Source organism: Larimichthys crocea, unplaced genomic scaffold (assembly GCF_000972845.2).
Source record: "Larimichthys crocea isolate SSNF unplaced genomic scaffold, L_crocea_2.0 scaffold533, whole genome shotgun sequence".
Taxonomy (NCBI): Eukaryota; Metazoa; Chordata; class Actinopteri; family Sciaenidae; genus Larimichthys; species Larimichthys crocea.
In genome coordinates, this window is record NW_020856972.1 from 97,682 (window position 1) to 113,065 (window position 15,384).

Consider the following 15,384-nt stretch of genomic DNA (forward strand, 5'->3'; position numbering starts at 1 on the left):
CATTTTTACCTGATTTTGACACCTAATTTCATAAACTTGTTGATATTAATTTAATCATTCAAATTTGGCTGGATGGTTATAACACTTTCTTCTTTAGTCTGATAAACTAACACAGAACACAAAATAATTTTGACTTTACACGGACTTTAACATCATACTTTCAGCAATATTCAGCAAATGTCACGATAGTGAACATTTTTATTTGATCCTGTTTTTTCTTTCAGATTTGTAATTTGTAAATGTAGATATTTTATTTTAGTGCTGGAGAAACGTCATTCAGATATAGGAGGAAATCAAATTGTTTAAACCAATCACAGTCATCTGTGCTAACCCCTGTGACCACAAACACCAGGCGAGTGGGACAGCAGCCTTCATGTCACAGTCTGTTTTTGTTTCTGATGCACAGAGTAGTGTACCTCCAGAAGCACACACAGTCACATGTGTGTGTTTACAGTAGTAGCAACTCAGAAGTTCCCGTTCAAGCTGAAAGCCAGCTGAATGGCAGCCGTCTTCCAGCTGACTTCCAGCCAACTGCCTGCCAAGTTCTGTGGCCGGAGTGACCCCCCTCCTTCTCCTGGGCGTGTCTATTTTTTACTGTAACTCCACCCATTCATGTAATTACAGGGTAATTACATGAATGGGTGGAGTTCTGTGCTTCTCTCACAGAACTTTTTTACAGTTGTTCTACCTGGGGATGACGTAGCTTACACACCGCATTAGCATTCTCGTTGCTCAATCTTTTGTTTGCATTTACAGTAATGGGCTTTTTGGTCTCCCAGTGTCACAGATCACAGAGTGGAAAATGCAGCTGGTTTGACTACTGCATACTATACAGTGGCCGTATGATTTGAGCGTGTTCATGAATTGAAATTAAATTTAAGGTGTTTATATCTAACTTGTCACCATTTACCAAATCAACAACATCTAGGCTTTTCTGTCTTTACTCGTGGTGGGCCGTTATCGGTGTTAACATGCTGCGTTAACGTGAGACTCTTATCGGGCGATAAAAAAAATATCACCATTAATCTATTCGCAAAGCTGTTCCAGCCTCTCAGGTTGCTTTTTTTACTTTTTGACTTTTTTCTCTTCTGTTCGTTTTTGTTTTCTTCACTGTAACTCCGTGGAGTCCTGATCTCTTTAGCAATTTAGAGAGTTTTGTGCTTTTGTCGTGTTTTTGTCGTGGTTTTTCTTGGTGTTGTTTTCTAAATGCCGCTTCCACCTGGACAGCTGACAGCTTTGTTTACTCCGGGGAACAGCTGATCAGCTGTTCGATTGGCGTGATTAATCTATGGCCACCACTAGTCTTTACATAATTACAGGAGCGTCTCTTCTCTTGTGCTCGCGCCTCTCTCTCGCTTATCTGCATGTAAACAACAAACTAACCCTTAAAAAAGTTACAAAAAAAGGTCCCTCAGACGTCACTGAGCTGCCAGGCCTGTGTGTCAGACCTGCCGATACAAGCGAGAGGTTTTTTTTTATTAACAGTTTATTTGGAGGGGAGGGCTTGTTGTTGTTGTGCTCGACATAGAGCTGCAGAGACGAGCGTTTTGGAAGCCTTTTGTTATGCAGGTATTTACTGTAGTGCACACTTTAGGCCAGGTAAACCATACAAACCCCTCATTAGCATTCTCATTGTTTGCACTTGACGGGCTTTTTGGTCTCCCAGTGTCACAAATCACAGAGCGGAAAATGCAGCTGGTTTAACTACTGTATACTATACAGTAGCCTTGTGATTTGAATGTGCTCATGAACATGAATGACTCCTTTTCATTTTCGTCCATTCCATAGGCTAAATGGCATAAATGGAAAGAATATTGTAGTGACCCGGAACAATGAAGCTACGAAGCAACTGGTTTTGCTGTACTTTATTCCTAATCTGGAACACAGGCTACTGTGGGCCGTAGCCAATGCCAAAAAACAATAAAAACTGGCTTAGCCTCCTTGCGAATAAAGTCTTTCATGGAATGCCTAAATATATGTTTGATGGTTTCGTAAGCTTATACTGCAAACTTTATTAAAACCAAACATACTTGACTTATTTCATACTTGATTCGCCCGTAATTCTTTCCATTTACGCTTTACGCCATTTAGCCTATGGTCACTGTTTACCAAATCAACAACATCTAGGCTATGTTACGGACGTTACGAGCGGAGACAAAAAAAAAAATAAGGGTGCTGTGTTCAGGGCAGATACATTGTAATGCGATTGGAGCAGATGTAAAGTGTTCTTGTGGCAGTAAAGGTGAAATGATGACTCTCCTCACTACCCAACAAGTTCCCGAGTAGGAGAGTCTGTGGGATCAAACTGGAGCAGTGTGCCTGCTCTCTGGCTCTGACCAGAGAGTGAGTGAGCAAGAAGCCAAGACAAGAGTAAGGCCCTGTTTACACGTACACGGGTATTTTTAAAAACGGAGACATTTAATACATTTTTATTTGAAAGCGCTTTTCAGGGTACTCAAAGACACTTTACAGAGAAGAACATTAAATCATCAAAACAATAAGATGGTACCACTAAAACACATTAGACATTAAACATTAAAAGCAATTTTAAAAAGGTGTGTTTTTGTTAGTGATTTGAAGGTGGGCAGGTCAGTACAGTCACGGATGTGTTTGGGGAGAGAGTTCCAGAGGGAGGGGGCAGCTGCAGAGAAGGCTCTGTCGCCCCAGGTTCGGTGCTTGGTCCTAGATGGAGGAGTCAGGAGGTTTGCATCAGATGAACGGAGGCTGCGGGATGGATTGTGGCGATGGAGCAAGTCAGTGAGGTAGGAAGGGGCCTGGTTATGGAGGGCTTTGTGTGTGAGGAGGAGGATTTTGAACTGAATACGCTGTGGAACTGGGAGCCAGTGGAGTTTCTGGAGGACTGGAGTGATGTGATCACGGGTGCGGGTGTGGGTGAGCAGACGAGCAGCAGAGTTTTGGATGTACTGTAGTTTTTTTAAAGTTTTGGATGGTGTGCCATAGAGCAGTGATTCTTAACCATAGGGCCGCGGCCCAAACTTGGGCCCCGAGCGCCACCTAGTGGGCCGCAAAAAAAAATCTGTTTTGTATGTGTGGGCCGCGAGGGCCGCGGGACGCAATAACAACTCCCGACCATGTAGAGGCGCTAATGCATCAGTCAGTTGTTACTTTAACCAGCTCCATAAATAAGGAGAATAAGGCACTCAGCTAGCTGTAAACGAACAAGATGGAGAAATATTTAAAACGAAAAAATGAAGACGACCCCGCGCCAAAAAGTAAATTTTTTCGCAAGTACAATCCCGACTTTATTAAGTACGGCTTCGTAAACGGAGGTAGCGAGGCAGTGCCGAGAGCCCAGTGTGTGGAGTGTGGGTTAACACTGTCTAACGAAGCACTTAAGCCGTCAAAACTACAGCGACACCTAGAGACCAAGCACCCGACGCTTGTGGGAAAGCCGGTGGAATTTTTCAAGAGAAAAGAAGATGGGCTGCAGATGCAGAAAAGATCGATCGTGTCACTGACTGGCAACTCCAAAAGTGCACTGAAAGCTAGCTACCTCGTAGCCAGACGTGTGGCACAAAGTAAGAAAGCATTCACCATAGCGGAGGAGTTGGTTCTGCCTGCTGCTGTTGATATGTGCCGTGAGATGATCGGAGAGGCCGCTGCAAAGAAGCTGCTGACCATCCCACTCTCAAACGACACTGTGAGTCACCGTATCGCGGACATGGCCTCAGACATACAGCAACAACTCATTGAAAGAGTAAAAAGTAGCCCATTTTTCTCTTTGCAACTTGACGAGTCCACTGATGTCACGAATGCTGCGCTGCTGTTGGTTTTTGTTCGCTATCGCTGGGACAGTAGTTTGCACGAAGACATACTGTTTTGTGGAGAGCTACCAACACGAACTACGGCTCAGGAATGTTTTCGCTGCATTGATAACTACTTCAGTGAGAATGGCCTGGACTGGCAGAACTGTGTCGGGGTGTGCAGTGACGGTGCAGCGTCAATGACTGGCAAGCATCACGGTGTCATCAGACAGATACTCGATCGTGCACCAGAAGCTAAATGGACACACTGTTTTCTCCACCGTGAAAGCCTTGCAGCAAAAAATATGTCACCAGAGTTCCACGGGGTGATGGATGTAAGTGTGAAAACCATCAACTTTATTAAAAACAATGCTGTGAACTCCAGATGTTTTGCTAAGCTTTATGAGGACATGGAAGCAGATCACATCCAGCTGCTCTATCACAGTGAAGTGAGGTGGCTCTCAAGAGGACTGGTCCTCAAGCGTTTGTTTGAACTGAGGAATGAAGTCTTCTCGTTTCTCACTGAGAAAAAATCTCCTCTTTCACATTACTATGCCAACACAAAGTTCACAGCACAACTTGCCTACCTCTGTGACATTTTTACACTACTGAACCAGCTGAACATCTCACTTCAAGGAAGAGGCAGCAACATGTTTGTTGTTGCAGACAAAGTTCAAGCTTTCAAGAGGAAACTTGCTTTGTGGACCAAGAGGGCCCAGGAAAAGAGAATGGACATGTTTCTACTTTTGTCTGACATTTTGGAAAACTCCCCTCAGGTGAACATTAGTGACTCAGTCTCTCAGCACCTCTCACAACTGGCAGAGAAATTTGATGACTATTTTCCTGAGGATCCCAGAGAGGGACACATGTGGATTTTGGACCCATTTTCTGTGGATCCCACTGCAAATGATGTTGCTTTGCCCTCACATCTGGAATCCCAGCTTCTGGAAGTTTCCACTGACAGCACTTTAAAGTTGCAGTGGGGCAAACTGGACCTGGGCTCCTTCTGGGTTGCTGTCTCAAAGGAGTACTCATGTCTTGCAGGATTCTCCATCCTGGCCACAACTAAGACCAAAGCCCGAAACAGACTCAGAGCAACACTGGAGGCTACTCTGAGAGTGAGCCTTTCCCCCATTCCACCCAGACTGGATCTGATTGTGTCTCAGAGGCAGGCCCAAGTGTCTCATTAAGAGGTGAAGATAAAGGCAAAGGTAAAGGAGGTGAAGATAAAAAGGTTGAAGAAAAAAAAAGTTGTATAATTGTTATTATTGTTATTGTTCATATGTTACAGATATAAATATTCTTCTGGTTCTACCATGCACAAATATAGTTTCATTTGCACTTTATTTCAATTTTATTTACAGTTTATTTATTTTATTTAAAAAAACATTATTTTGAATGTATTTATTTTATCACCACCTTTTTATTGATTGATTTATATGTATATATATAGACAGAGGAGGATGTCATTGGTGACTTTGAGGAGGGCTGTTTCGGTGCTGTGTTGAGAACGGAAACCAGATTGAAATGGTTCGAGCAGGTCATTTGAGCAGAGGTGGGCTTTGAGTTGAGTGGCGACAGTACGCTCCAGTATTTTAGACAGAAAGGGGAGATTGGAGATGGGCCGGAAGTTCGACATGATGTCAGGGTTGAGTCCAGGTTTTTTGAGGATGGGGGTGACAGCAGCCAGTTTGAGTGAGTGGGGAACTAAGCCAGACCTGAGGGAGGAGTTGATGATTTCTGTGATGAGTGTGGAGATGGCTGGTAAAGAGTCCTTGATGAGGTGGGATGGGATGGGATCCAGGACACAGGTAGAGGTTTTCATGCCTTTCATGGTTTTGGGCAGCTCGCCTGGTGACATGGGAGAGAACTGGGACAGAGACTGAGAGGTGAGGAGGGGTGCAGCAGGTGAAGGAGTGCAGGCCGTGGGGGCAGGAGAGGAGGACAAGTCTTTATAAATGGTGTTTATTTTTGTTTGGAAAAATGAAAGAAAGGAGTTGCATTTGTCAGTGGTGAATGAGTTGGAGGTGTTGTTGCTAGGCTTGAGGAGTTTATTTATCGTAGAAAACAGAGCCTTGGGGTTGGTGGAGCCAGAGTGTATGAGGTGGGAGTAGTAAGTTGACCGGGCAGTATTGAGAGCATCCTTGTACTGCTGAAGGTAATCTGTATAGGCTTGTAGATGGACAGTTAAACCGGTTTTCTTGTGGAGTCTTTCAAGTTGTCGTTTTCGTGATTTCATTTTATGCAGTTCAGGAGTGTACCAGGGGGCAGAGTGGGTGAAGGAGACAGTTTTAGATTTGATGGGGGCCAGCTGATTGAGACAAGAGGAGAGTGTTTCATTGTAGTATTTGGTGAGGTCAGAGGGATTGTCAGTTAACGGAGGGGGGGAGGCAGATATTTTACTAGTAAGGGAGGCAGAAAGGGCTGAAGGGGAGATGGATTTGAGGTTTCTGAAAGATATAGTCCGTTTATCCTTAGCAGTAGGAATGGGGATGTCAATGTCCATGATGATTGCCAGGTGGTCGGGGATGTTGAGGTTGAAGCTGGAGAGGTGATGTATGGTGAGACCAGTGGAGCAGACCAGGTCCAGGATGTGGCCACGACTGTGGGTGGGAAAGTTGACGTGCTGAGTGAAGTTGAAGAAGTGTAGCAGTTCCCGAAATTCAGTGGCAGATTTGCAGTCAGTGTTGAGGTGGATGTTGAAATCTCCCAGAAGAAGAACGGAAGGTGAGATGGCAGATAACTGGGTGAGGAAGTCTGAAAAATCAGAGGGAAAGGAGGGGTTTGGTTTGGGAGGGCGGTAGATGATGGCAGTGACCAGAGGAGTGGGACCAGAGAGTTTGAAAGTGAGATGCTCAAAGGAGGGAGCAGCAGGGCTGGAGATGGTGGATGTTTTAATGTCCTTTCTGTAGAATGCTGCTACACCACCTCCCCGCCCCTCAGGTCGGGGTTTGTCCATATAGGTGTATCCGGCGGGTGTGGTCTGGTTGAGTGAAAAGTAGTCCAGAGGTTTGTGCCAGGTTTCAGTAATACAGAGGAAATCTAGGTTATTGTCAGTTATGAATTCATTCAGAATGAGACTTTTATTGTTGAGTGAGCGGGTGTTGAGCAGAGCCAGTTTCAGGTGACGTTGCTTCATGACAGGTTGTGAGGACTGAGGAAGGGGGCGGAGGTTTGATAGGTGCACCTGTCGTTTGTTGTGATGACGTAATGAGGAAGTTGCGGTTCGTGAGCAGGACCAGATGGATGGGATAGAGCCAGGAGTTGAAAAGTTGTAGTTAAACATACGACCAGAGCCTCTGTGTGGAGGACGGCGAAGTAGACCAGTTTCTCTGAGGATGTTGATGCAGTCCGGGCGCATGTGGTTGTTGAGTGAGTGGAGGTCGGAGGTGGAGTACAGCGGCGGCATGATCCAGGTGTGGAGCGCTAGCACAGAGCTAGGGCTAGCTTGTGACCAGGAGCCGGGTGTCTGTGGAAGGAGAGGTGACGCGTACCCCAGGAGCATCCACGGGATAATCCACAGCATAACCGCAGCAGGCAAACAGTAATCCAATGATGAGGAGAGGGGCCACCAGCCTGCTAGCCGGGTGGTCCTGGTGAAGAGACAATGTTGTCGGCCCGATGTGGTGGTGGCCAGCGGAGAGGACCAGCCAAAGCCCGGAAGAACCGACCACACCGGGACGGAAAGATCCCGGGAGGACGGGCAGATGGGCTCGGGCTGGTAGAGGAAATAGCAGGGAGAGTCCGCAGGAATGGGCACCCCGGTGGTGGGCGACGAAGCTGTGCCAAGAGTAAGTCCCGGGAGTCCCGAGGCTAGCAGGAGCTAGCAGGACGTCGGTCTTCACAACAGGTGGGAGGCCGGTGAAGACAACAGTGAACAGGTTTGTTCTGATAGTTAGGAGTATTGGGAGTTGGAAAACTGCTGATCCAGGCAATCTGGTGAGGTGAGGCGTAGTTCGAGAGACAAAAACTTTAACGAACACTTTGCCGGAGACGGTGCGGCAGCCAAGGTGCGCCAGCGACGACTGAGGACTACTATACTAGAAATTTTACATGACGGTACTACCGTGGATTACTAAACTACCGGTGCCAGTTTCCGCTACATAGCGGCCGCCTCTACTCTCCTCCCGGTTTCCCTTGTAAACAAACCAACATGGAACCGCAACCAAACTACACAGCTGCTGAATGATTGGCAGTTTGCCTGTTACTCGTGATGTCCGGCGAGTCAGTGGCAACACTAATTTTGCTCAAAAAACCAAACTCGTTGTTTCAAACTTGTTTCAGTCGAATTCTTACTTCACCAGTATTATGTTTGTCATGCACCAAACAACATTATGAGTAATTAATAAGTATTTAGAACTTGTACAGATACATTACAGTTCATAAAAATAATAATAATAAAAAAAGGCCGCAGTATCGCAATAATACCCGGAACCGTGATACTGGTACCGTCTGGTATAGTATTGTGGTTACTCATTTTGGTATCGTGACAACTTTAGTATAAAGTTTACCAGAAACAACGTGCACTAAGCCAGAGGAGAAAGACTGCTGTGAAAGAATGAATGTACATAAGTTTGTTTGTGTGTAAAGAAACCAGTGGATCACTGGGAAACCAAGTCTTGTCTTGTGTAATGTTTTCAAGAATTTTCAGTAGAGCCCAACCGATATGGGATTTTTAAGGCTGATACTGCTAGAAATATTTGGTGATTAAAATATATATATATTAGTGCTGTCAAAATTAACGCGTTAATTTTGTCGATTAATTTTAAAGAATTAACGCGTAAAAAAAAATTAACGCAATTAACGCGGTTTTGTTTACTTCCGGTGGCGGCCGCCATTTTGGATGTGGCAAAGTAGAGCTTTGTTTCCCAGATATATTAGTGTGTGTGTTAATGGGTGTATAAGAGGCATTAACTTAAAGCCCTCACTGAGACTGCGCCCTGCACGGTTGCCCACATTGCCCACAGCTAAAACCGGCCCTGCTTGTATTAGTTTACGGGCAGATCTGCCACATCCAATATGGCGGACGCGGTAACGTATCGCAGCAACGGACCAACCTGCTCAATGAGGCGTCTATGTGTATGTCTATGATCTATCCTAACTAAAGGAGAGTCTATGTATATATGTCTATGACAGTGGTTCTTAACCTGGGTTCGATCGAACCCTAGGGGTTCGGTGAGTCGGTCTCAGGGGTTCGGTGGAGCCTCAGCCCTGGAATTTTTTATACCATTTGTTACAACATATCTTTGTGAGCAATCGTTTTCGAGGATGCTGGACATAAAAACTAAGAAAAGGAACAGACTTTGCTGTGAAAATGACATGAGGCTGGCACTTGCCAAGGTGAAGCCACGCATATCTGAACTGGTCTCTCAAAGGCAACAGCAGAAGTCACACTGAGGTAAGTTGTTGTGAGTTCATGCACTGTGTTGGTTTTGTTATTTGAACAAGGTGATGTTAATGCACGGTTCATTTTGTGCACCAGTAAAAAAATCATATTTTATTTTTTACTAAAGAAGGGTTCGGTGAATGAGCATATGAAACTGGTGGGGTTCGGTACCTCCAACAAGGTTAAGAACCACTGGTCTATGATCTATCCTAACTAAAGGAGAGTCTATGTATATATGTCTACGATCTATCCTAACTAAAGGAGAGTCTATGGCGGAAAGATGGATAAGGACGGACTTTTAGGGGGAACATTTCATTTTAAAAAGTTGCCTGACGGCTCGTTGGACAAAAACAAGGTAATTTGCACAGTTTGCAAAGCCGAATTTAAATTCCACAAAAGTAACACGACTTTAACATATCACCTCAAAGCAAAACACCCAGTCTACACTACAGGAGTGTGGCACTCCTCAGTATATTTCCTCATTCTGGCTTTTTTCTATTTGCACTGTGCATATGTGCACCTTAAGCCAATAAAATGAATGAATTTAAATATACTTTCTCTGTGTTTATTCTACATTAATTTGATAATTTTACATGCGCAATACATTCCATTTCACACGGCCCCCGCTGACTCACAGGATAGCTCGTACTCCCTTATGCAGCTGAAGAGTGAGGAGGTGTGTCGTTGGTGTGGGTAGGTGTCGTAGGTGTTCAAAAACATTGAGTGAGGTTGAAAGCGAATGAGAAGAATCCGATGAGAAGCAGCAGCACATAATGTGCAAGATTTGCTACAAGGTAATAGCTGCTCCTGTTGGTAACACTACAAATTTATTCAACCATCTCAAACAAAAGCACAAAGTTACTCACGACGAATTAATAAAGAAACAAAAAGACAAAGCCAGTGCCACAACCAGCAAGACGTCAACGCAAACTCAGTCATCGATCACAGACACATTGTTTAATGCGACTCCTTATCCGACAAATTCGGAGAAGCACAAGACATTAGGCTACGTTTACACATAGCCGGGTATGATGAGAAACGAATATTTCCCTCCCATCGTTTTCCAAAATAACATCGTGCACATAGCATCGTTTTCAAAAAAGTTTTTGTTTACATCAACCCGCATAAATACGCCATCGAGCGCCATAATAACTACGCCAAGCCTATGGGCCGCTTGCTTCAATGATTATCGTCATAGCAAAAGGTAAACATTGGTCGCACTTTTGGCGCATCAGCTGCCTAAAACTTGATTCGTTTTCAGAGGCGAATTCACCGTTTGCGTGTAAAAGATAGGTACAAACGAAGGGAAATGTCTCAGTTTTTTAAAATACCTGTGTACGTGTAAACGGGGCCTAACAGCTGCCATTGCCATTTCTTAGCTAAAGATATGCAACCCATTAATACAGTCGAGGGTGAGGGTTTCAAGAAGATGCTTATTGCGTATTGATGCTTATGCTTATTATTATATTTATTTTGTTCTATAAATATAGAGAATTTGCAGAGCAGCTGGATCCGTAGTTTAATTTGGATACATTTAATGTTCCATATGTTATTTAATGTTCCATAAAATATATTTATTTTATTGATTTAATGATTTAATGTTCCATAAAATATATTTATTTTATTGATTTAATGCTTTAAACATTGCAAAACAGCTGTAAAGTACATATTTGTAGCCAAAATTTATTTTCAACTTGAATATTTTGAGAAAGAGAGAAATACTGAATAATATTTATTTATTTATTTATTTAAAAAAGAAATTCCAGAAAACAAAACATAAACAGATACTCCTCCAGAGTCCTTGCTAAAATAATAGGATAATGCTGTTTAAAAATAAACTATATCAGAAACACAAAATTCAAACAAACATGTTTTTACAATGTCTGTAACCACAGATATGTTAGTTATGAATACAGTAATCATTGCTTTATTTAGGCAGAATAAGTTTGTTGTGGTTTCCAAGCTTATTAATGTTAGCGGTCTTCCACTGATAGTCATGGCATTAGCTAGCTTTGTGGTTAGCTAAAGTCTATGATAAGCCATAATTTAGCAGTGAATAACGTCATATGCTGCTGCAAATGATCCATAGTTTTTCCAAATAACGGGCCGGGGAGAGACGATACGTCTTATTGGTATAACTGTCACGTTATTAAAGAAATACATCTTCAGTTACATTGTCAAGAGTAAAACCAACAGTCAGTCAGCTATACTGTAACAACTAACATACTAGCTAAATTTCTCTCGGCTTACACGTAACAGCAGCAAAACTGGACATGGTAGTCATGAATTTTGTCATGCTTATTTGAGTTTGGAGAACTGATGGGGATGTTCTTTTAATTGTTATTCAAGCAATGTATGTCTCATGACAGTTGCTAGCTTACCATGAACACACTTCACCGATGATCTCAGTCATGGATAACTTGTTCTCTCTGCCCGACTCTGGCTGGTTGTAGGTTTTGTGGTTGGATCAGTTGGTTGTAGGTTTTGTGGTTGGATCAGTTGGTTGTAGGTTTTGTGGTTGGATCATCTGGTTGTAGGGTTTGTGGTTGGATCAGCTGGTTGTAGGGTTTGTGGTTGGATCAGCTGGTTGTAGGGTTTGTGGCATTCTAAAGTGTTGCCAACAGGGATGTTGTAGAGTGCACTCTGGTGGACAAAATATGCAACGGCAACGCTCATAACATGGTTTAAGGGTGTTTCGTCCGTTTTTTAAAATATTAATTTATCGACCATTATAAATGTTAAAAAATGATAAATGATACCGATAATTTGGAAAATGCCTAATATTGGCCGCCGATAAATCGGTCAGGCTATAATTTTTAGCATACATATCATACACATATATACACATATGTATATATGTATATGTATATATGTGTGTGTGTGTGTGTGTGTGTGTGTGTGTGTGTGTGTGTGTGTGTGTTAAACACCTGTCACTAATGCTTTCTGCTCTCTGTCTCTGTGCAGATGCGTTTCATGCTGCTGTTCAGCCGGCAGGGGAAGCTGCGGCTGCAGAAGTGGTACACAGCCACAGCCGAGCGCGACAAGAAGAAGATGGTCAGGGAGCTGATGCAGATAGTGCTCGCCCGCAAACCAAAGATGTGCAGCTTTCTAGAATGGAGGGACCTCAAGATTGTATATAAAAGGTAAAAACAATACATCACAAACTGATGCACTCATCTCTGCTGGGCAGCTGAAAGTGACCACATGAAGTCTGTGTAAAGTCAAAATAAATATGTGTTCTGAGTTTGTCAGACTAAAGAAGAAAGTGCTATTAATCACCCAGCCAAATAGGGCTGTGTAAATATGTGTTTATTCCAAGACTGGCTCACAGAGAGCACATTAACCACACAAGAGTTCATTCAGATAATTTGCCAACTTATGAAATTAATGTTAATGAGCTGTGAGCACTCACCTCTATTGTTTTATTTAACATGACAGGCTGAATGTAAGCTTCAGCCAAGAGCTCTAGGCTATGCATATGATACATTCATTCATTTTAACTGTGGTGATGAGTAGGGCTGGGCGATATATCGATATTTTAATCAATATCAATATATATTTTCAAGCGCGATATAGCACAAGACCATATAGTATAGCAACAAAATCGCTAAGTTGTCAACACTGGACCACTGATTAAAACAATAAATAACCGCAGCACAGGGTTAGAGGTGGTCCACAGGTCTTGACCTGTGTGTCAGCTGTTGCAGTGCATTGTGGGATTTGTAGTATGAGTGGTGGGAGTGCAATTTACTGGCGGGCCATTAATAATAGATGTATGAAATTATCTGGCCACAAAAAAAAAAAAAGTTGAGTATCGCCATTCAGCTAAAAAATTTCGAGATATGACTTTTGGTCCATATCGCCCAGCCCTAGTGATGAATTAATGCAGTAGTTTTTTTTTCTGTGGCTGATAATGTATTGATGGATAATTTTTTTCAGTGTTCAGCCAATAGAAAGGAAACTCAATAGTTAGTGCTGCACCAAAACCGTATGTACCATTTCTGACTACATGCCATTGCTTCCTGTCCCACATTTACTCACATTCCAAGTTTCAGTGAGAAGTTTGCTTGGTACAAGTTGGCCCACAGATGAAGAATTCTCTGTCCAACCTTGAATTGTTTCAGCCACTGCAAAAAAGCTAGAAGATGATTGTAAATGTTGGACTTTGGAAAATAGTGCAGCTATTCAGTTTCATAACATCTGAAATACTAATGTCAGCTGACATTCTTCACAACCTCAAATCAAAATTGGAAACGTATTGATAGCTACAGTAACCAAGGTAACATGTTTTAGGCATTAGCCTTTAGTTAGATTGTTGATTGTTTTATTTAATGGTCGATTTTCCAGTGGGAAGCTTGTATGAGTTCATATAAGAGGACACCTCAAACAAAGACCTACTGTGTACAAGGTGTATTATTATTCTGTGGGTAGTCATAGTGCTGCATGCTGGACCAGATATTAACTTAAATGTACATAGATTTACAGAATATGGCACACATGGAATATAACATGGAAAACTCATTAGTGTATAATAAGATTCATTATGTTTTTGTTACCGTAGAATGAGTCTTTTACATCTACAAACACCGCAGGACCTCTTCCAAATGTTGGACTGCCATGTTTCTACAGGAGCCTAGAGTGGACAAACACTGACTGAACACTGGCTCTAGTTAGGTTCACGGTTCACATTTCACATTAGTTCACATTCTGTGCATTTTGCAGCCACTATAGTTTCTCCTTTACATTAGAAAGAAGGTAATTAGGTGAGGAGGTTGCAATCAGCAACTACACTGCAAAATGCCATCAAATCCAGCACACTCATTCTAATGAATGACAGTATAAATAATGTACAGTGCATGAATGACGTCAACCACAGGTTTCTGAAGACCTTAAAATATGTGGCGACGGCGTGGATCATCGGCAGACCTGAGGTGGGCTGAATGAAGCCTGGGTGCTGTCAATCAAAAAAGCCATGCTGTTAATTCTGCATAACTAAGACTTAATATAATTTGAACAGGGGAGTTCCATAAAAATGCATTTGTAAACACTATAAATTACTCACGAATTGTCATGTACATTTATTCATTTTTTTATTTATAGATCATGAAACATGTCCTTGTCACCCAAGTAGCGCAAGTCTTGAGTGTTGAGTGAAAATATGTGCTGACGTACCGATTTTTGCCAGATTTGAGAACATGAATGATGCTCGGTGTACAATGACACAGTTTAAAAAAACGTGCTTCAAAGTGATTCAACTACCAAAATGAGATTTGCTTCTTAACCTCCCTGACTGGTCTTTTTACTGCTGGTGGGGTGGAAAACTACACTGCAAAAAAAAAAAGAAGAAGAACTTAAAATTGTAAGGCAACAAACTTCAGGAGCATTTTAAGTTAGAAAATTCAACTTAACTGTTTAAGTTTTGCTTTTAAATTTGTTCAACTTTAATTTATAAGTTATCTCAACTCACCTAACCCTAGCTTCAGTTGTAGTAACTTATAGTTTCACATTACCTGAACTTTGAATCCTGACTTCTACTGACTCTACTCAAGTTCTAGTAACTGCTTTGAATTTTCATCTGCCGGAGTGCTTAGTGTTAGAGAGTAATTTTAATCTGTACATAGTACCCACTTAATTCCAGTAAAGTTAATTTAGTACAGTACAGTAAGAGGTAAGCAAAAGCTGGTGGCATGTCAGGGAGGTCAGTACAATGCCAACAACATCCTAATATAAAAATGTGCATTTTATATACAGAAGCAACTCAAGATTCTTATTTTGAAAAGACTATATCAGAAACACAAAATTCAAAAAACATATTCTGTCCCATTCATTTTAATATATCAAATCCAAATTCAAATATAGCTGCAAGCAGCAATGAGGGGCCCATGCAGATCATGCAATCATGTAATGTAATAATAGTAATTATTAGCATACATGAAAATTTAGTTTCTCATCCAAAGACCTCAAGAGAAAAAAGTAAAAATGCATTTTTGGGATTACAGCGCCCCCTAGTGACCGAATGACACAAGATTTCTTTCATGCACTTGGGACAACGCCTGAAAGCATGGCATCAAATTTGGTTTTGTTACGCCAAAGCGTTCACGAGATATAAGCTCACATCAAAATCACGACCTTCGCCGCAGATTTTGATTGGCTGTAGCGAGCAGACAAAGTGGAAATTGAGAAATCCATCTCCTAAGTTCTGTGCGGCTTGGTCTAAAGATCGTATCTGCCGAT

General features: G+C 42.3%; 1 protein-coding gene across 2 annotated transcripts in view; it reads left to right on the plus strand.

Annotated features, from left to right (window-relative positions):
* The window catches only part of ap1s1 (adaptor related protein complex 1 subunit sigma 1), a 34,986-nt gene that overhangs the window by 2,896 nt on the left and 16,706 nt on the right, over positions 1-15,384 (plus strand). For both annotated transcript variants that reach the window (XM_027276729.1, XM_019267634.2), the window contains one exon: positions 12,115-12,293. In XM_027276729.1, coding sequence (XP_027132530.1) covers positions 12,115-12,293 — 179 coding nt within the window. The remainder of the gene's footprint in view (positions 1-12,114; positions 12,294-15,384) is intronic.